Below are 22,965 nucleotides of genomic sequence, written 5' to 3' on the forward strand. Positions count from 1 at the left end.
CCCCTTTTAAAATAATATGTAACACTTGAGTTTACAAAAAAAAAAAATATTTGTCCGTTATTGAACGCTCCTATTCAACACTGATTCTTAATAATATCATATCACTGCCGGTATTTATGGACATTTTGTTAAATTGTCAGACGAGGAAGTTAAATATGTATTTTCGAGCTTAAAGTGTATAGGCATACGTTTGGTTGCTAAAACTAGAAAGCATGATATCATTTTCGTATAATTTACATTTTTCCTCGCATGCGATTGTGTTCTCTCATTAGCGGGGGAGCTAGTTAAAGTAGGCACTGTGGTTACAAGCAAACCAATGCTAAACATATAGTGAATCAGTTCCCCTTTCTATATATTTCTTGTCAGATTTGCATGATAATGTAGCATTTGTTGGCGATTTGTGACGTCAGGTTTCTGTTGTGAAAGTTGAAACCTACGAAAAGTTTTAGAGCGGAACTAAGAAGGGTAACATATTTTGTATCCCATCAGGCCTGGTCAATTTAATTATTTTTAAATAGACGTGATACAGAATTCAGACTCCTACATAATTATGTTCAAGATACGCGCTTGATTGAAAAGCTATCTAATCAAATCACTTCACTGCTCTTTTTCTCTTAAAAAGAATATAAAATACGACAGTGTATCATGGTTATTATATAAATCTTTGTTGTTAGAATTTATAGAGTGGTTACTGATATTTCACATCAAATGATTTTAATTATTTTAAATAATGGTGTGCAATTAAAATTGCCTTTTTTGACACCAACTTTGTTCTCATTTTTCATCTTAATGGTAACATTTAGCTATTGATCAGTAAGTAAATAAGAATAATCATTTTTTATAATTACCGAGTACATTTCACGCTAATTGTCAGACGAACCCTAAATGACGTCTGTATGGTCATCGCCATTTTGAAATGGGCGTCACGTCAGGTTGCAACGTAAGTCAAGGGGAAAAAAATGAATTTAACATTTTGTCCATATTACCGACTTTATGGAAAAAATGAAAACATGCCTAGAGATATTGACGCCAGGGTTAACATGACATTACTTTAAATAATTTTACTATTATATTTAATAAAAATGGAATATTCAAATTTGGTGGGATTATCTGTTTATGTTATATGTGTTACATAGACAAACTAATAATGCGCACGGGTAAGATGTAACAGACAAAATTATACATGGCACATTTAACAAATATAATGGAACTACTGCAGTACTGTGTTTTCATCATGCAATTTGACATATAAACTTAGTTACGTAATCAAAGACAAATACAATATAAACACTGCGGATGATCACGTGACCAAAATCGTACAATGGGCTCATAAAATGGCGGCCTAAACCCTCGGTAAAAGCAGTGAAATTGAGGTAAGCATACAGTAAACGTTAAATTTATATGTAAAACTAGGCCGCACGGCACCCCTGTATAAAAGCCACGTACTGTTCTGTTATTTGTGACTTTGTAGCTCTCTCTGTTAAGGCCTGAAAGTCGAAAAAGTTTTTTGGGGTGCTGAGTACAATGACCGAACTGGTACTAAAATATGTTTTTTTTTCAGTAAAAGAAACGCATTTCGACCAAATTAGCAATGACATATTGTGCACAATTGGAAGTTTGTCCGTCAAGAAAAATTAACGAACTTGTGCATCTTTTTAAAAACGAGTACAATGGACGAACCAAATTTAATGAGTACAATGGCCCAACGATTTTATTGCCTGTCCTATTTCGTCAAAATTTTCATTGAATTATGCTTGTTTCTCGCTTTCTGTCTTTGAAATCATACAAATATGATACTTGAAAGTGAAAAGTAGGAAGAAGTATTAAATTAAATGAATTCAGTTTGCTTGCTATAAATTCTTTCCATCTTAGACACTCAAGCCGTATGTAGATATATGAGACAGCTATGTACTTGTATGATATGCAATTTACAGACCTATGTTTTTGCAATTTACCGAAACTTGGAAACAATCTCCCACAATGTGCCTTCCCCTTGTGTACATGCACGTGACGACATGAAGCTAATCGTCTTCGTACATAGCTGTCTGATATATCTACATACAGTTTGAGTGTCTAAGATGGAAAGAAAACAAAGAAAAGGTTAATGGTAAATTAAGAAAAACTATTAAGAAAAAGAAGATAGATAAACCTGGAGCAATATATTGCTCCATTATCTGCTATAAGCAGCGACACACAATTTACCCTTTGTGTTGAGAAATGAACGCATTATATATGTTCCTAAATGGGTACAATTAAAGTACAAAATTTCTTATGAGGACAAATATTATGAAACCCGGTTATTATAGCCCCAACACCGTTAAACGCGACATGGGAGCTATATTTACATCAATAAACTGATAGTGTTTCTAACTTCTAATTTATTTCAGTTGTTTCAGAGCAAACAACCATGGCGGAGCAAAACTGCATCAGTGCTAAGAATGTGGCAGTGCGTTTGCGACAAAATCTGAACTTGAGCAACACAAGTTATTCCATGCTAACCCACTCTAACTTGCAGCATCTGCTCAAAGATTTTCGAACTAGGACAATGCTGATTGATCACCTTTCTTCCCATTCCGGCAAATAGAAATACAAATGTGCATATGGAAGATCCTACGTATATAGTCAGGGCTTGAGTAATCACGGATCAAAGTGTGTAATATCAAAGCAAACTCAGTGAAACTTTATTCTTGTCACAAAAGTGCCTCTTATTATGTCATAAGACTTTGTTATGGCCATATCATTATATTTTGTCACATGCAGAAACGTCAATAAAGTTTATTGAGTGAATAACTTATGTTGCTTAATCAGATTTTGTCGCGAACTGATTGCCTGAAACGGTGTTGATCCGCCATGGCTGTTTGCTCTGAAACAACTGAAACACATTAGAATTTTAGAAATACTATCAAATTATTGATGTAAATATGGCTTCCATGTTATGTTTAACGGTGTTGGGAGCTATTATAACTGGGTTTCATAATATTTGATCTCATAAGAAATTTTGTACTTCAACTGAATCCTTTTAGGAACATATGTAATGCGTTCATTTCTCAACACACAGGGTACATTGTATGCCGCTGCAAATAATAGGACAATATATTGCTCCAGGATTACCTTATTTCGTTTTCTTAATCCATTTTCTTTATGTAACCATTTTTGTGTTCTTTCCATCTTTGCCACACAAGCCGTTTGTAGGAATATCAGACAGCTACGTACTTCTTGTGTGATATGTAATTTACAGACCTATGTTTTTGCAATTTGCCGAAACTTGGAAACAATGTCCCACAATGTGCCTTCCCCTTGTGTACTTGCTCGTGACGACATGAAGCTAATCGTCTTCTAGACGACTTGCCATAATGCCGGCAAATAAACACAAATGCCGGCAAATAAACACAAATGCCGGCAAATAAACACATAAGAAATTTCCAATTCCTGTAAAGATATTGAATTACTTAATATGGTGTGATGAAGTATTTAAAGATAATATAAGCACAATTTTAAAATCTAATATATACATTACATGTATATATTTCAAACATATACGCAAACATGTTTTTCATGGAAAGGAACGACTTTTTCTTCGTCTGAAATACAAAAAAGAAACAACAACAACAACAACAAAATCTGACTTTATTTCCAAAATAATTGACAATATTATGTATGTGATTGAAACATATATTTTGCTGGTGAAATGAATTCATTCTATATGATGTACACGTGTGTTACCAAAGCAAAATACTACTACTCGTAAGATGAGAATTTATAGCAAGCAAACTGAATTCATTTAATTTAATACTTCTTCCTACTTTTCATTTTCAAATATCATATTTATAAGATTTCAAAGACAGGAAGCGAGAAACAAGCATAATTCAATGAAAAATTTGACGAAATAGGACAGGCAATAAAATCGTTCGGCCATTGTACTCATTAAATTTAGTTCGTCCATTGTACTCGTTTTTAAAAAGATGCACAACTTCGTTATGCAACTTTACAAAGGATGGAAATAATTCTTGACGGGCAAACTTCCAATTGTGCACAAGATGTCATTGCTTATTTTGCTCAAAATGCGTTTCTTTTACTGAAAACAACGTATTTTAGTACCTGTTCGGCCATTGTACTTAAAACAATTTTTTCGACTTTCAGGCCTAAACAGAGAGATCTACAAAATAACCAATAACAAACTGTACGTGGTCTTTATACAGGAGTTCCGTGCGGCGTAGTTTTACATATAAATTTAACGTTAACTGTATGCTTACTTCAATTTCACTGCTTTTACCGAGCGTTTTGCCGCCATTTTATGAGCCCATTGTACGATTTTGGTCACGTGATCATCCGCAATGATAAACGTATACTAGAGATTGTCAGATAGGACAAATGTCTCTTGACACAGCTTCCTAAACATAGTTTGTGCATTATCTTATTCAAATTCAATAAATTTAGCAAGAATTTTCTAGATTTAAATAAATTTAAATTTTCGCTATCAAAGTATTTAACGGTTCCTGGATGAAACATAATAAAATGAGAAAATTCTAAAGAATGAAAGTAAATCCTTGTTAAGAAGTTTTATCATTTTCCGTATGTTCATATTACATTTTATAAAGTGAATACACGTGTACATATATACACATGTCCTGTATACAGCACATGTATTTATAATCAGCAGTAATAGGTAAACATGTATGTTTTTTTTTCTGAAAAATATCTATTTGAAGATTTTATTTGTCATTTTTAGTGTTGTTGAAGTCATCGTGACTTGTGAACTTTATGGTAGCCAGTTTTGTATAAAACAGTAGCAGAAAATAACATAAGAGATAGTAAGCCGTTCGTCCTGTATTATCAAAATGCGTAGTATACATGAATATACAGTGCACATAATATTATGTTTTAGGTTAATCAATCAGAGAGATAACTATGAATTAAAACAGTGACAGTGTTTAACAGGCTAGTTATCGTGCTTAATTTAGAACAGTTGAAAATAATGCGTGTTCAACAGTGACGGATCATTGTATTCCTGACGGCATAATTATCCTCGTGGTATCATTACTTCTCAAAGCATGATAAATTCGCCAATTTCTACGGTGAAACACACTATTTCTTTAATTAATTCGTCAGTTTGGATAGAACATTTGATATATTCTCGAGAACGCGTGTTGAATTCTATCTCGCTAGAAGATATAGATTAACACGTGATTTATAGAACATCGAATGATCTATTCAAACTTCAAAATGTTGGATAAAACTTTCACATCATTTTCGGTAGTAAATATCATTGAAGCAAATGTAAATAAGTTTGTTTTCATCAAGTGAAGCAGTCATTTGTTTGCAAGAAAGATTATACAAAAGAAACCTACGGTTGTTACAATGAAAGTGACAGTAAAAAATACTGATGCTACTTTATCAACGGCGTCAACAACCATGCCCCAAGTACAAGACGTTTTTTCCGTGACAACTTTGGTCTCCTTATTCTTATTGCTCTTGTCATTCGAAGTTGCTTCTGTTTCAGTGCTTTCAATGGTATAGACGTTGTCAGATTTCAACTTTTTCCTACAGCATACTGTGCTAATTTTAACTAGAAACACAAGACAACGTGGTACAGTGGAGTCTTTGTCCATTAATTCCGCTTTCGTTAAAAGTACAGATAGAATTGTGATGATTGTTGACTGGGCAGTTTGAACTACTAGATATATCGAAAAGAGTGGTATCTTCTGGGAACTAGGTGGCATAACAGAATCTACAAGAGTTAAGTAGACGGAAAAAGCAAGGAAAACTGTAACCGCGTACCCTGATCTATCACCACCATTAGGTATAGCAAACACGAAAAGTCCTAAAATTGTTAGCAACAAAACTGGAAGAAATAATGTCAACAGTGCGTGCTGGGGTTTCCGCTGCAACTTTATTTCATAAATAAGGACATCTACGTTAGCTCTAGTGGAATGTTTTACACTTGTTTCTAAGATTTCCCATAAAGGGTTGGTATCGTAATAGCTCAACATCACATGGTCTGGATCTGCAGTTAGTTTAATCTGCAATATGATAAAAAAAACAGAACACATTAGTGCATATATCATCCCAGGGCAATTTAAATGTGTTTCTTACGCGGAATAAGTTTTTTCCTCTGAATGCTCCCACTCGGACGTTTTCAAAAACCTATAAGAAATTAGGTTTTAAAGCCTTCTTGAAAATTATTTTACCATAAACCGAGTAATCTTTACACATTTTTCGAGATTGGTTTCAAATATTTCTATTCAAAAATCATTTTTTCTTACTTTAAAAAAAAATGAAAAATGCCCCAAGACGGTCTCGATTGCAGAAATGCTCAAACTCGGACTGAGAAAGTTTGCTGTCTACATATTTAAACGAACGAAGTGTATGGAATACACTTTTGGTAATTTGTACTTTAAAGGCACCTTTAAAAACATTCGTATTAAATTATCTTAAATCTATACAGTGTATACATTAAAAATGTACTTTTTTCACAAATTTATCCTCTGTTCTCCTATGTTGAAAAATTTATCATAGAATGTTCTTCAAAAGCACAACTGATAAATATTTAGAAATATAACTTATAAGAAAGACGTTTGAGTAAATGTGTCCATATAATGTAAGATAAATTGACTTTTGAATACAAATTTTTGAAACAATCTCAAAAAAATGTGTAGACATTACTCGGTTTATACATTGGTATGTGTAAAGTAATTCTCAAGAAGGTTTTCAACCTAAATGGGAGCATTCAGAGTAAAAGAAAACGTTTTCAGGCCTAAAAGAGGCAATTAATGTTTAAACGTTTCTTACAATAATCTCAACGAGGGATGCGCTACATTATGTTTTGGTACTCTATTTCTTGTTATAAAATCGTGTTGACGGATTTTCTACAAAAATGGTCCGAGTGGGAGCATTCAGCATGTGTGCGATGACGTAGTATCCTACCATTGAACGTTAACATAAAATATTACTGAAGGTAGTAGTATTATGTGGTCAATTTGGTTCACGTTATATGCAAGCGATTGCTTTATCTTTATTAGTTGCTTACTTTAGTGTAGCTCCAAGACATAAACTGTATTTCACAAGTTTGTACATCATATGGGTAATAAGTCATGTCTATATCACACGACGTTTCAAACATCTGAAATATTGATATACATGTTGTCAGTTGAAAATGGTGGCACTTACAATGCACAAATTTACTACGCTTGTATCATAACAAAACTTAGGTGTTAAAAATAGTACATTCTCCAAAATTTTAAATTTAGATTTTTACCTAGATTAGAAAATATATATTCGCATATTTCCTTAACAATAGACATGTTAAAATACTTATTTGAAGTCATGCCGCATTAATACATGATTAATTACAATGTATGTGTACATAATACATTGTACAATATAGTTCATATCAGGTGATTTGAGAGAATAAGGTATTCTTGGGAGTGATTAAATATTCGTACCTCAAGAGGGTACCACCTAATCAAACCTTCACTAAAATTTTCCACCATAATAGTTTCATGTCCAAGACTTTCATACGATTTAACTGAATTGGCTAGAACTATATCTGGCTTCCAAATATCGTTCTGAAAAAAAATATTATAACAACAGTATTTCCTTTCATACAAGTATATCAATATTTTTAAAACATCAATATTTCATTATGTTTTATGAAATATACATTGAAAACTACAAAACATTAAACAGTACAGTTGTGAGATAGGAATCCTGATGCAGGATTCTGAAATATATATATTTTTTAAGGTCTGCCTAAGTTTTTCATAATGACGGGATACAACTTAGGCAGACCAAAATGTATATTTTAATGACAGAATACACCTTAGGCAGACCACAATATCTATTTATGACTCAATACACCTTAGGCAGACCAAGGCAGACCAGGACTGAATTTCTAGTGTTCCCTGTCCGATGCCAAGGTGTGCGATGAGGCATTGAATGAGGTTGCGTTCATTGAACGCCACATTTCCTTGTTGATTTTGTTTATCATATTTCATTGTTTATACGCTTCAGTTCCTTATTCAGATCACAATTTATATTTTTGACAAAGCCATTCGGCTAGCTTATAAAGCATCGGTGGCTCTTCCTAGGTTTGTGTTTGAAATAATTAAAAAGAGAGGCACCTGAGGTCTACCAGTAAACTAGAACGTCCTGTCTAGTCATATAAATTTCAAATACATATTCAAATTGAAATATCTATATTAACGTCATGGGCCTTTTGAGTGAAAGTATTTTTAAACAAATTTTAAACATTTAATCTCAACTGAGGGTTTTCTGGTCCTTCGAAATCATTGATGCCAGCACTATTAAGTGGTGTTGAGAATTGAGTACCGCTCAAGGCGGTGCTAAGGAATGTGAAGGATGTTGCACTTATTCATTATCCCTCATGTAAAGACTCAATCAAACCAAGCCTGCAATTTTCATGTAATTTTGTTGTGATTATTTCTTCCGAGGGATCACATTGTTTTCAAATGCTTATACTTCACGACAGCAGGTGTCAAGTGCAGTGTGGCAGCTGTAAAAAGTTGCCCGTACTTCACTCAAGTGTTATATTTTTCTGGTTCTTCGGGATCATTGACTCCAGCACTTTTAGGTGTTGAGAATTGAGTAACGCTTAAGCCGATCCTAGGGGGCGTGAGGGGTGTTGCACTTATTCATTATACCTCATGTACAGACACAATTAAACTGAGTCTGCAATTTTCATGTAATTTTGTTGTGATTAATGCTTCCGAGGGATCACTTTGTTTCCAGATGTCGAGGGATCACTTTGTTTCCAGATGTTTATACTTCACAGCAGCAGATGTCAAGTGCCGTGTGGACTTCACTTCAGTTTCAATTATTAACAGGTTTGAATACGACAATATAACCTTTGATTGTGCTTTCTTATGAAATAAAACAGTCAATTCTTACTTATTCTTTTTTAAAAAGTACAACCATTTAGAAATAACATTAATAATTGTGAAACTCTGAGCTTGCCTATAACCATGTATCTGTTATGGTTTTAATGTAATTTGTTAGTAATTGCATGTACTCAGTGTTTTAGAGATAAGCTTGCTTGTAAATTTTCAAATGGTATCACAGATAGACCAGTGTGACAGTAAATAAAAGTAGAGAGAGTTGTTGAACTTTGCCTCCTGTGCTTGCTTGTTAGGATCAATATACATTTTAAATTTCAAGCAATTATCTGTCCTGTTTCTAATAACAATCAAAGTATAAGTGGTGTTAAAACAACTCTGATTCCATCGTGATTGTTTTAAGTTTTATATTAATTTTCCAGGAATCAAAAACCCAATATAATAAAAAAAAATCTTATAAAAACATAATGAATACAATGCATCCACAATGTTCATTGAAAAATGTAGACATCTTTTTAGATTTTTCTCTGTTTAAAAGTTGTAAAATAGAGAAAATAAGAATCCCTAAAGAAAGACCAACACGGCAAAATTGAAAAAGTTGCAGACTCGGTTTGATTGAGTCTGTTCATGGACGGTACTGTAAAGTGCAAACTTCCATCAATGCCCCTAGCACCGGCTTAAGCAGAATTTAACATTTAAACATTAAATGGTAAATTTTTTTGAATTTAGAAACATCCGCAGATGTGTTGTGTTTATACGGCGTTTATCATGGAACCTTCAATGTTTGCGAAAAGTAGAATAATCTAAATGCGAGTAATAATTTTTTTTTCGCAATATTTATTATCGTATTTCTACTGTGTGACTAACGCAATATGTTTTTTTTTTCATATTGTTAAATGAAAATTTACGTGGGTTATTTGTGTGGTTTGCAAAATGTAAATTGCTTTCTATGTTCATTCGGCAATATCTAACTTAAAAAAAATTCATGAAAATCAGAATGAGCTTTGAGGCAAGCAGCTTTTATATATTTTTATCTAAACATTTGTCTATATCAATTATTGATAAGTAACCATAAAATGTCAACTTTTTTGAAATAATAAAACTAAGTCAGCTCAACTTGACAGCAAATGAATAATCATAATGTTCCTTTAAATGCTTTAAAAAGGCATAACTTTGTTGAATGCAAAATCAAGTTATAAATTGATCTTGCTTGTGACCCTTATTGCTTGTGAGCTTATTGCTCCGTATTTTGAATATTTGAGGGAAAACTGAAAATGTATATAAGCAGGCTGATATAACTTTTTCAAAATATATTTTACTTTGAAAATAATCTAAATGTTTAAAAAATCCAATTAAAGTATTTTGAAATCTTTTGAAACTTGAATATGGAGGAAGCGCTGTATGTTTGAGCGGTGTTGAAATCACGCATTTCCGATTTCAAAACGAAATAACTTCAAAGTAATTTCAGTATTTAATAGAAGAAAAATATCTAAATTAATGAAACCAAAAGAGAAAAAAGTGATCAATTTCTATCTTGCATCAATCAGATTATTAACATGCAGCGTACCTGATAATAAAATTGGATTACATCGGTAAATTGGTCAGTAAATGTTCTAAGCTAGCATATTACTGCTTCACAGGATGAAGTTTGTGTTTTTATATACATGTACAGTTATGAAAGTTTATATATATGTACCAGTTTAAGATGCAGAATATTATATCAAATAATGGCTGCTGTACATGCAGCTTTTCTTTTTAGCTCAATTTGTGATCGCTTTGGGTCCGGCGTCCGTCGGTCCATTCGTCCATTGTCTATATACAGTGAGTTAGCCAATAGCGGATCATAGCCAATAACGGGTCAGTCAGTAATTTAATAAATTATTTTACTTAATGTTTTGAACTTAAAAGTGTTATAACCTAACAGTCATGTGCATTTGGATGTTAGCTCCTCGACAGCAAAAAAAAATGTAAACATCCGGATAATTCTAATCAGATTCATTCAGATGCTTTACCAAGCGTTTCCGTTTGTCGCGAAATATTGCGCCAGTAACAACACAAATTCGCAGTCGCTGCTTTATTGCTGAAAAACCCCAAAAGATATATGATCAAAGCTGGTAGGTATTTGATGCCCAATATGTTAACTATCTGCAGCAGCAGCCGTTTAAAAAATGCATGAGGAATTATAGTGATAGCGCTGGTCAATTAAATTGCATGACGTTGTCCAATTACGGGTCATGTAATTTTCCAGGAAGGGACCGCCTCAAAGTTATTAAACAGGTTTTAGAAAAAGAAAAAAAGAAAGCAAATTTTGGTTTTTATACAAATAAATATAAAATTTAATTTATTTATGTTATTATTTCAAGTGAATTATGCAGTCCATGCTAAAATATGGTGTTTTATGTAGTATAAACTGCTGCAACATTGAAATACTATAATTGTTCTAGACTAGATTCTAAAATATTATTTTTAACTGTACAATAACTTCTTTATTTTTAAGTTATCCATTTTAAACTTTAAATACATGTATTTTATCATCACCCACAGGATGTGTGACAAAATTTATTACTTTAGCACACATTTTTTTACAGAATTATTTCCCAATTGAACTTAGAATTTTGTTTAAAATTTAATAAAAAAAAATTATTATTATTATTATTATAACTTCTTCATTTCTTGTGGTATCTACTTTTATCTTCAAATGTTTGTTACTTATTAATACACACATCGCATGTGATAGATTTATCACTCTAGTATGAATATTTTTGTAATCACCCCACACCCCCCTCCCGGACTTTTGGTTATTGTTCTTTGTCATTATACTCACATCATGACATGACAAGCTCATTTGTTTACTTGTTTTATTGTTTCAGATTCTAATACCTAAGAGAAAGAGAAAAGTGTTCAATGTAGTCCAGCCCAGAATGCAGCCTCCTCAGTGGTGAAAAATACAGAGGGCTAATTAAGCCTAACAATGCTATCATTATTTTTTTCAAAGTCTTGTTATTTTAAGGCTATCACTTTATTTTTTCAAAGCTTAGTTATTTTTAATGTCCATTTTGCACTTTCCAAAAGTTACTTATTGGTCATATTCATTTTTAGTTTCCTTTTTGCTTAGGTTAAGTTAATTAGTATTTTATATTTATTTACTTGCTTTATCACAATGATTTTATATTCAAAGGAATTTTTATCAGATGATAAGCATCTCATATGATATAAATCCATATTACAACATATTTAATCTCATTTTTGCACTTTCGACAGAATTATTAATCTTTCATACACAAAATGTGCCTGTTAATGACTGAAAATTCATAATTTTTTTTAACCAAGCAAGTATTGTTTAATGATCTAGTCAATATTGTTTTACATCATTACATGTATTTTTTTAGGTTTGACATTGAACCAAGTCAATATTGTTTAATGATATTAAGTCAATATTGTTTTACATAATTAAATGTTTTGTTTTTTTAGGTTTGACGTTGAACCAAGTCAGTATTGTTTAATGATCGAGTCAATTTTGTTTTACATAATTACATGGGTTTTTCTTTAGGTTTGACTTTGAACCAAGTTAGTATTGTTAATGATCTAGTCAATATTGTTTAACGTTATTCACATGTGTTTTTTTAGGATTGACGTTGAACCAAGTCAGTATTGTTAAATGATGTAGTCAATATTGTTTTACATCATTACATGTATTTTGTTATAATTTTGTTTGTTTATATCACAGAGTGTACTCAAAAAGAGAAAATCAGTTGACAATTTTGTTTGTTATTCTTAGAAAGTGTATCCACATAATGACAACATAGAAGAACATGCAAATTTCTTGAGCTTTTGATTCACAACAAGAGACTTGTGTTACAGTTAATTTAATGGAATTTTACATAGAATGTGCACAAAATTACTTCGATGAGCTGCTTTGTCCCCTGTAACCCTGAAAATGAAATAAATGTGTTATCTACACAATTTACAATTCATTAAGCAGATATCTAGATCAGCATAATTATAATCATTATTGTTTTTACCACAATCAAACAGCTGCCACTTGGATTCTTTACTTATTGGTACCCTTTTCACTTTAATACTCAGCGGTAACACATAGTTGTGTAATATTTTCCAGGCTTAGGGAAGAATTTGACAGATAATTAATGTTTTGAGAAAACCCCCGTTCGTATATCACATGACCCGCTAATGGCCGATTTGACCCGCTATTGGCATGTTTACAAAGGGTTTGGAAACGATAAATACACCACGATTCATTCAAAATATGAATTCACAAGAAGTATACAGTAAAGGGGGAATAAAAATACTTCTTATCATCATACATTTATATATGAATCTAAAAATCGTTCGTTCATAACCACTAAAAGTTTCGCTAGTGACCCGTTATTGGCCAACTCACTGTATTTAAGTATAATGAATACAGGGTAGACAACCGTTCTAGTATATACATGTCGGTACAATGAAAAGTTCATAATCTAAACTATTGGCAACAAAGCCATGTCCTTTTATCGCTACCGTATATGTAAAACAGGTAATGTAGGTCATATTCTGTACAACTCGAAACCCACCATTTAGCGGAGCGGTGGCCTATTGGTTAAGTTGTCTGCCACTCAACCCAGTGACCATGGGTCACGACCGTGTTTCTTCATATGACAACAGTACTGGTTGGTTCCATGAAGCGGGCTCAAAAGTGATGAATATAAGTTGCAAGAACTTGTTCCGAAATCTAGCTTAAATAAATACGTTTAAATCAAGAAGATCTTATCAGAGCAAAAATTTGCCAAGCACAAACACATCAGTTCTGAAATATTCCTGTGATTCATACTATATCTAAAATTCTATGAAATTGCATTCAATGGCAAAACTGAAACATTGTATATTTCTTGGTGGTGAATACAAAATATGTTTTTCAGTGATATCTATTAAGGATACATTACTATGCGCCAAGTGATATTTATATCTGAATAATCCTCGTGTACATGACACAAGTAGAGAAAGGCAATACGAAAGGTATGTTACCTGAGGCCAGAATGTCAAATATAAGTTGTTATATTCAGTTCTGTTCCATTGTAAGTATGTATCGTTCCATTCTATGACCATATAAGATGCTGTCTTTAATGTTTCTGTTATCTGATCTAAGTCAATTATCGTTTCAAGCTCGAAAGATATGCTTACATCTGAAAAATAAAACAGATCATTTACTGAAATACAATCTAATGCCCCAAAACTACTTATTGTAACAGAAAATCATCCCATCGTCCCAAAATTGAGACAACACATTTTAATCATACCTGTTGTTCAATAGAATAAGTGCGATGTACATAAACTATGGATTTAATCTATTACAATTTCACAGCGTCGCGTTGCTAGTTTATGAGAAAAATGTTTCCACATGTTTACCACATAAACTCATTTGCTTTCAACAAAAATAGCACAAATAATAACACTATAATACATATTTCTGCACAATTATTATACAGATAAAACTACATTTAGTCCAATATCCGAATAACTTTTAATGTCAGTTAATATGGCGTCGATAATTATTTGAAAATACTAATAGTGGAGAAAATGCCCTTTTTGGCTTGCGGCCACAGTCACAAGCCATTTGTTTTGTTGTTCCAATTAGGTGGTTTCCTGCTTACATTTGTTACTGCATGATGGAACGGGAAACCAGTCTAGGTTTCCACTGCAATCGTGACAATTCGGGCGATTCCGTCATACTGCGGAATAATCAGACGAAGTAATATTACGGAAATCTAAGCTATTTTAGTTACTTCGGTAATCCCAATTTGTTTCTGTATATAGGATTTCTATTTTTAATTGATTTATCCGTTTAAAGCGTTAGTAGAATGAAGAAACAAATTATAAACGAAAATTTTCCGTTTCAATTCGTTTTCAAGTCGCAAAAGTTAGTTTCTTCTATGATTGATTTTTGTCTTTATTAGTTTTATACAATAGCAAATGGCTACAGTAGTAGTATTCCGTCTTCAATGGAGGTCCTACTTACCAAAAGATCATGACCGAATGACAAGTTAAAATTGCATAGCTCTATCACATTTGTCTGCGATCGAGTTATATTTAGATCTACTGTGCCTTATATTTAAACGCAATTCCAAAGTGGGTTTAAAACTACAGTATAACGTCTTGGTGATCGGTAATCTAAAAATAGCCCATGTATATCATTAACCTTACCACGTGCTGATCTACAGATAGCGCATCCTTTGTGGTCAGTTTATCTGTGATCAATAGACAAAGGACATAGATATATTAGGTATAACATAGTTGATACATGCATATTAATTGGTACCACGTAACGAAGTCTTTTAGCGCATTTACTTGTCTATAAGGCTGATATTAAATGAAATTAGCAACTGCCAAAACGAATGACCCTTTCTGCGAAAAAAGTGGAAATGAAATGTGCACGCTTGTTTCCCTTCAGTATGATAGATAGATACTTTTATTTCCTCCACGTGGGAGAGCCAATGATTGATTATTTTCATTATTAGTTTTATACAATAGAGAATAGATTTTAAATCGTTTTTGACAAAAAAATATTCGTTTATACAAAAAAATTTGTAACTGTTATCGTCAGCATGTTCCGGCTCAGTTATAATCAGTGGACTTCTGGTCCTTCTTTTGTCCAAATTTGCACGCATAACACTGGTGGCACAAATAAGCACAGGTGCTCGTCCAGTCTTGGGGTTACCCTACCTACCCCTTTAAAAGTAAAACTTTTTTTTTCGAAAAAAAAAACTAACTAAATAAACCCTTAACTTTATGATATACAAATAATAAAAAATATGTGATCATAAATTGACCCTCTATACCTGTTAAAACATAGGTACCTTGTTTTTAACTGGTATATAAGGTCAATTTATTATAATTATTTTATAATTATTTCTTTATCATAAAGAGTTGATTTAGGAGGTTTAAAAAATCATTTTTAAAGGGATGGGATGATGGCAAAACTAGGCATGCCTTTCCTTTTTAAAGGAAACTTTATTTATTGTTTATTGTTTGTTTTATTGTAAAAGGTTATACAATTTCGTTTTGTCGGCTTTTCATTCAAATACACAAAGTCTTATTTTGTGACATAAAATATAAGATTTGGCTTATATTATTTTTTCTTAATGTTTCGCAAATATTTTCGAACAAAATTAATCAATGTCAATTTTACACCCGTATTCACATAATGTCATAAATATTGTACACATATTTTAGGCTACACAGTTTTCAATACATTCGATTTGTATTGGATATACAGTATAGACTACAAAATTATTCAAAAAAAAAACATACCAAAAGCGCCTAATTCATATGGGAATGGAGGAACCTTAGAGTTGTAGCCCTGATTAACGAAAAGTTCCGTGTAAAGGCGATGTCTTTCTGAAGCGTTGCTGGTAGGAGTTGATATGAACACACAGACACATCTTGTGGTCGACGCTAGAAGCAGTACTAATATCTTGAAGTCCATTCTTTTGTACCTATAAATGTAGAAATCTGCTGCAATATCAAATAAAATATTCCATTCTGAACTGATATACATAAAGCAATAGAAGTTTCCGCATATGTTTATTTTTCTTGTGAGAATTCTCTCTTATTGCGTATCTATTTGTCCGTCTGTTTGTCTGCCAGCCTGCCTGTCTGCCTCCCTGCCGCCCTACCTACCTACCTATCATATTTTAGATGGAACGCGAGTATTAAAAAGAATTTCAATATCAAAATATTGAAATTATTGCGACCACGGTATAGAGGCTGATCACGTAAAATGATAATGAAGGCCAGTTTGCCTTTACACTGATGACAAAGACACGTATTTATTCAACTAACCTTATATTAAATTATCGCAACAAACCTAAAATTATCGCAACAAACCTTGAATTATTGCAACATACCTTGAACATTAAAACTTGCATGCAATCCGATAAAATTTATAGTTTCTTTATGATAATGCCTTCAACTTTGTGAAGTTATAATCGAAATTTTAATCTAAAAAAAAGTTGACAGACATAAACAATCCTTCTTGCTAGTATTGCATTTACTTAATCGTATTTAACCAATTTATCATTACGTACAAAAACTTACATTCTTTACTTACATTCTTTACAAAGTGCGCATTACTTGAAACCTTCTTACCCATTTATAATTACGTAAAAAGCATTGAAGTTGTTTAATAGAGATTGTCTGCTGAATGAGTTTGTATTTTACATTATAATGCAAAATGGTGATAAAATAAATAATTTGAAAAAGATTAGAGACAGTCGCATATAAACGATAAGAATCTAAATGGGGAAAAGGTTAATATTTAACCACCATTAAATTTCCTAACTTAATAAAGTAAATGAAAACAATTTTTATATCAGAAAAATGTTTTCAAACGATAATTGAATATAATACCGGATATTATGCAAATGTGAATACGAAGTTTATTAAGTAGTACATGTACAATGTTTATAACCACAGAAATACAAATATACACATACAATGAGAAACACAACAATTTTCCGGAGAGTTTAGATATTTACCAGAAAAATAAACAATTCTAGATTTTCATACAACATAGGTTTCTGTGTGCCAAAGTATATAATCAATTGATTTCAAAATGTTAAAATGATTAAAATATTAATTATTGATACAAAATATTAATCAATACATTATATTAACATTACAAACTTAATCTATTTTAACCATACCTCCAGTTTGTGTTCTAGGTGCTCCAGTTTGTGTTTTAAGTGCATGCGCTGAAATCCACATTATTGTACATGTAAGAAGAAATCTTGTGTTTGTTTTTGTAAAAAAGTAGTAATTTTCATATGATAGCCTCGTCATACACAATTTGTATATCTATAATAGTGTAATTTTGGGATTTTCGATAATAACTTCTAATCCCCTTTCTTATTCATCTCCTTTAAATAAATAATTGATCAAGATTGTGGCATTCAAGATGGAAATATTTGACAGAAGATAATCATTCCATCGTTACATGTTAAAAGGTAAAAATATGTATTTTTAGTATGTCCAATTCTGTATAAAAGAAGAACAGTAAAGGAGGATAGAGATAGTAATTTATCAAGACAAGGGTTGATATAAAGAAGTTTGTCCCAATTTGTTTTCCATTCGGGTGTAATAATTTTACTTATTTGCGGTTTAAACTCACTATCTTGTAACGCTAAATATACTGGTGGAGAATTTGAGGATTATTTTTCCGAAAACATCTACTTTTGTACATTTGTAAGTATTAGTTTCGCAAAATTCATTTATTTCAAATAAATACAAATGTTCACTTCTAAGATATCTTAAAAAATATTCTTCATGAAATGGTGACAATTTTCGTTGACAGAACCTTCTAGCTACAAGATTCGTCTTGATATGCCTTGATGTGTACAACATTATTATTACGTTAATGGTTAAACTGCAATTTATACCACATAAAGTAAGCGTTTCTCAATAAAATTTCGGAGCTTTGCTTAAAATCCAAAAACAACAACTAAGTGTCTTACTACGACATTTTATTGCCGTCTGACTACATGTATACATGTATGATAAATTTGTAATAGATGTCATCTTACTTATTCATAAACTTTGTTCTTATCATTTATAGTATTTTGTTGTTTGAAGGGAAAATATACATATATATGGAGGATAATGAATGACTGTCAGTGCAATACTGAATTTATTGCACGATTTAAACAAAATTATATTATACGAGCCTTTGGCGAGCATAATATCATTTTATTCAACGAGTTCAATAAATTGAGTTACTTACATGAATTTAATATTCTTTTTATCACATATCATAATTTTTTTTTAGATCGAAAAAAGAGTCATTTTTCATTGACGCGCATGCAGTACAGTGCACTCAATCTCTACGCAGTGATCTCCCCTTAATTCTCTGGCGTACAATTCTGCCAAGGGAGGTTGTCATTGTGAGCAGTTTGATTTACAATATGTTTGTGTAACGCCAATAACGTCACTTCAAAATATATGCACGGTCATGCAATACCATTTTTACGGAGTCGCAAAATCGATAAATGTTATAATATATCTAAATGGATTTCAATACCAAATTATTACAATTGCGCAGGTCACAGAATAGAGCCTTGCCACTATAATGTAGGCATAAGCACGCCATCGACAACAACATGAACACAATTTAGTGTTCAGCCTGACACCATTCATGATAATTAAATCAACTATGGTGGCAAAACATTAAAATTTAAATTTTGATGCGCAGTTGTTAATCATAAACATTCATTCTTCAGTACAAGTTTTGCATACATTTATCTATGTCATTTATCTATCATTTTGAACATAAACAACTAGTAAAATGATATATAATTTACATAATGTAGCTTTCACACCCGTAAACAATGATGAATATCATTAAATTTTACATAAGTAAAAAATTCACTTACAATTTATGTAGGGCGTTAAATGCTAAATGATTATCTAGTTGATAAACAACTCCGATAAAATAATTAATATGAAAAGATAAGAGACGGGTATCAACAATGTGTTCAAATAAGCAAAACAGAAAAAATTATATCTATACAATTGTTTACAAAATGAAAGTTTTACAGACATTTGTGCGATATTCACTTTTGAGTTATTGACAAAAAAGAAAATTTTCAGTAACATGACTTGACAATTGGGTAAAAACACGAGGAAAATTTCTCCATAATGTTTCCATTAGGGCTTAAATCAGAAAAGAGAGACAAGTGCAAGCTCTGCTGCCAAACAGCATGTCACCTGAGAAACTATTTGTTGTATTAACCAATTTTCATTTTTGGAGAAAACTTTAACATAACGTTTGCTGTTTTAAAAACAATTCAAATGCTGACATTTTAAGTATCTTAAGATGTTATTTTGGAATTTTATATATAAACCCATTTTATAAGTAAATATTAATATTTAAATGAAACTATTTAATAAACACCGATAATGTTTGGCCATCTGTTAAATCTTCAGCTATAACAACATTAAATATGTCATCTTAATGGTCTTCTGTCATTTCCTCTTCATTGATGTTATTTAGCCTGTCTATGGGCTTTCTTCTTTTAGATAAATTTTCTCCAGTTTTTTTTATTTATTTCAGTGTGATCTTCCACATTATAATTGTATGTAATTTACTACCATTTGTTATCTGACATGATTGTTTTATAATTTCACTCATTTCTTTCATTTCCTCTTCATTGATGTTATTTAGCCTGTCTTTGGGCTTTCTTCTTTTAGATAAATTTTAACCAGTTGTTTTTTCTATTTCATTGTGATCTTCCACATTATAATTGTATGTAATTTTACTACCATTTGTTATCTGACATGATTGTTTCATAATTTCACTCATCGTATTTTCTCATTATCTATATCAGTGAAACACTTCATTTTACAAATTCGACTTTCACTACCTGTTTATATATATATTTGTTTATTTGTGTCTCATATTTGTACATATAGTATATTACAAACAAACAATATCATGAGACATGTACACAGCCATTCTATATAAGAATTACAAGAGACAAGGAAATCACTCACACATAAAAGAAATCTACTTCTTACTTCAATCAAGTACAAAGTGGCTAAATGATAAAAAAAAGTTTTTTTTCAAAGTACCTGTAAAAACTAATTTATATATATTGCTAAATGAAGATGGTAAAATACTAATTACTTAAAACCATATGATAAGTTAAAATGTTATATTTGTACAGTTAGTCAAAATAATTTATTTGGTCCTAATTACAAAACCTTACATCTTTAAGAAGAATAATTTCCAGTTCGCTTATAAACATCTTTAAATTGTACTTGTATTAACAATAAAAACAATTGTAAACGTGTTAAAAGTTGTGCTATTGTATAGTCAAACAAAAGTTTTGTTTTGCAATTTAATTAGTATTCTTACTATACAACATGTTGTTTCTATATTTAAGAATATCACAGCAGGTTTTTGCGAGCAATCTTATCACATGAGTGTCCTTGTGGACAACTAAACGTTTAATGTTTTGACATTGAATTAAACAAGTCACAAGTATAGTTGGCATAATCTAACAATGATTTCCTCATGTTTTCATACATAGAACATTCCATTATCACATGCATTTCATTTTCAATACCATTTTAGACAAAGTAGACATATTCTTTCATGTTCTGGTAAATGTTCATATCGACCAGTTTCAAGACGGATAGGTGCAACTACGCAACGGAATTTAGCCAAAGCTGGCCTGTTAGAAACAACAATATTTCTCTGTAACATACTCTTTTTTTAAATGCCTGTATGTACGAAGTTTATTTTTCCCGGAACCATTGCTTCTGTTTTCCCTGGAAATATCCGCTGTCCTCTGAGCGATATGAACATCAACCAAAGCTTTAGTTCAATCATCAACCATACTTTTGCGACTTAACGTGAAATGAACATATTGATAAACATCAAGTCCTTATGACAATTAAGTGTTTTCAACAATGTAGCACCAGTTTTTACAATTTTTTCCCTTTTTGTTAAAAGCCAAGTTGAAAATTTTCTTATTCATTCTACTTTCTCTAAGACAGAGTGTTCTGTGCCAGTGGTTACCCACTGATTTACATTGTTCAGCAATAATTGGATTCCAACCTGTTTCACCATATACAGCAGCATTTGGTGTTAATTTACCCGTGCCTAAGAAATACCTCATAGCTCTGTTATGAATACTATTAATACAACTATTAGATTTGGTACCCCAAATAGAAACTCCATTTGTTATAACAGGTACAACTTATGTATATTACAATTTCGTATAAACATTAAAATGCAAACCCCCTTAATTTTTTAATTTTGCTATAAGGAGACCAAGAGTGCTACTTCCACTTTGAACTACATGTTTAAATGTAGGAAGTTTGACACTAGGTCAAGAGTCAATAACACGTTACAAAAGGGTCAATTATACTGTACAAATTACTTGATGAACTACGTATTGATGACAAAAACATATAATCATTTAGAAAAACACTCAGTACATATGTGCAAATAAGAGTTTTATATGAATTGAAAACAAATGCATAAAATGATCTTTACACATTCGGCAAATTGAGTCAATCATTAATCAAAAGTTGAATGTACACTTCTTTCTTAAGAGCATTACAGATTCCCAACACGTTTAGTCCATTAAAAAAAATCTTACCTTAAGAGTAAACGCCTAATACCTTATTATGTTGTACAATATAAATGCCTACATAAACCTTTGGTGCATTCCTTGTTACTTGTGATAGTTATTAACTTCACATTTCCTATTTTAAACAAAATTCCTAAATTATGCAAAATGAGACTCTCATGACTTGTAAATTGTCAATATGCTTGACGAAGCGTTACTTACAAAAAGTTACAGCTGTACTTGAAAATGCAATGAATACGTATAAGCGAAGCGATCTGCAATATGATACATTCAGTTGTCATGTTTTGTAGAAAATAAAAAATATTGCAAATTAATAAGAAATAATGAATAATTAAATTAGAAATAAATTAAATTAAATCGTGATCGGAAATACACCGCTGCACTCTGGACTGATATCTTTCATTTTGATGTAATATGCGTCTATATCATTTGTAGCGTTCACAATTTGTAGTTGAGTAACCTCCATGTGATATCAATGCTACTTTGAAGGAAAGGACACCGGAAGCATTATAAATAAATGTTATGTGTAAAACAATTTATCAAAATAAGATTATAACGGAAAAAGTAATCAAATTATTACACTTTAATCCGTCAGTGAGTTTGTGATCTGCTAGCACTTTGACTTATATAGACAATTGAACAAGTTGTCTACCGTTACGCCAAAGTTTAACTTCCGTGCAGATTGTGCAAACGGAGGAAAACAATCTCCTGCGCAAAGTCACATAGAAATGTTAGCATAGCTTGCTTAAAATGACATACTTATTTCTTGTAAGGTTATAAATCTTGAAAAATGGAACACTAAAGTTCAAAATGTATGTGTTTCTAAACGAACCCGTCGTGTTTCAGTATCTGAAATCAATTTCTGACACCAACATTTACGCAGTCTGTAGGCAATTATTTTTATTAACACTTGATTAATATGCAAAATTATATGGAAATTATATACACCATATTTATTGAATACATCA

At 31.5% G+C, this 22,965-nt stretch overlaps 1 protein-coding gene across 1 annotated transcript; it reads right to left on the reverse strand.

The window, feature by feature from the left end:
• Window positions 1-3,610: 3,610 nt before the first annotated feature.
• Window positions 3,611-22,160, reverse strand: LOC132734906 (acetylcholine receptor subunit alpha-type acr-16-like). Its single transcript, XM_060721780.1, has 6 exons — window positions 22,007-22,160; window positions 16,155-16,339; window positions 13,872-14,029; window positions 7,443-7,565; window positions 7,028-7,120; window positions 3,611-6,020 (listed from the first exon to the last, which is right to left on the reverse strand). Exons 2-6 carry the CDS (start codon window positions 16,327-16,329, stop codon window positions 5,310-5,312), a joined length of 1,260 nt encoding a protein of 419 aa, XP_060577763.1. The 5' UTR covers window positions 16,330-16,339; window positions 22,007-22,160; the 3' UTR covers window positions 3,611-5,309.
• Window positions 22,161-22,965: the final 805 nt, after the last annotated feature.

The sequence above is a fragment of the Ruditapes philippinarum genome, unplaced genomic scaffold, assembly GCF_026571515.1.
Source record: "Ruditapes philippinarum isolate M1 unplaced genomic scaffold, ASM2657151v2 ctg3025_1_1_1_1, whole genome shotgun sequence".
Lineage (NCBI taxonomy): Eukaryota > Metazoa > Mollusca > Bivalvia > Venerida > Veneridae > Ruditapes > Ruditapes philippinarum.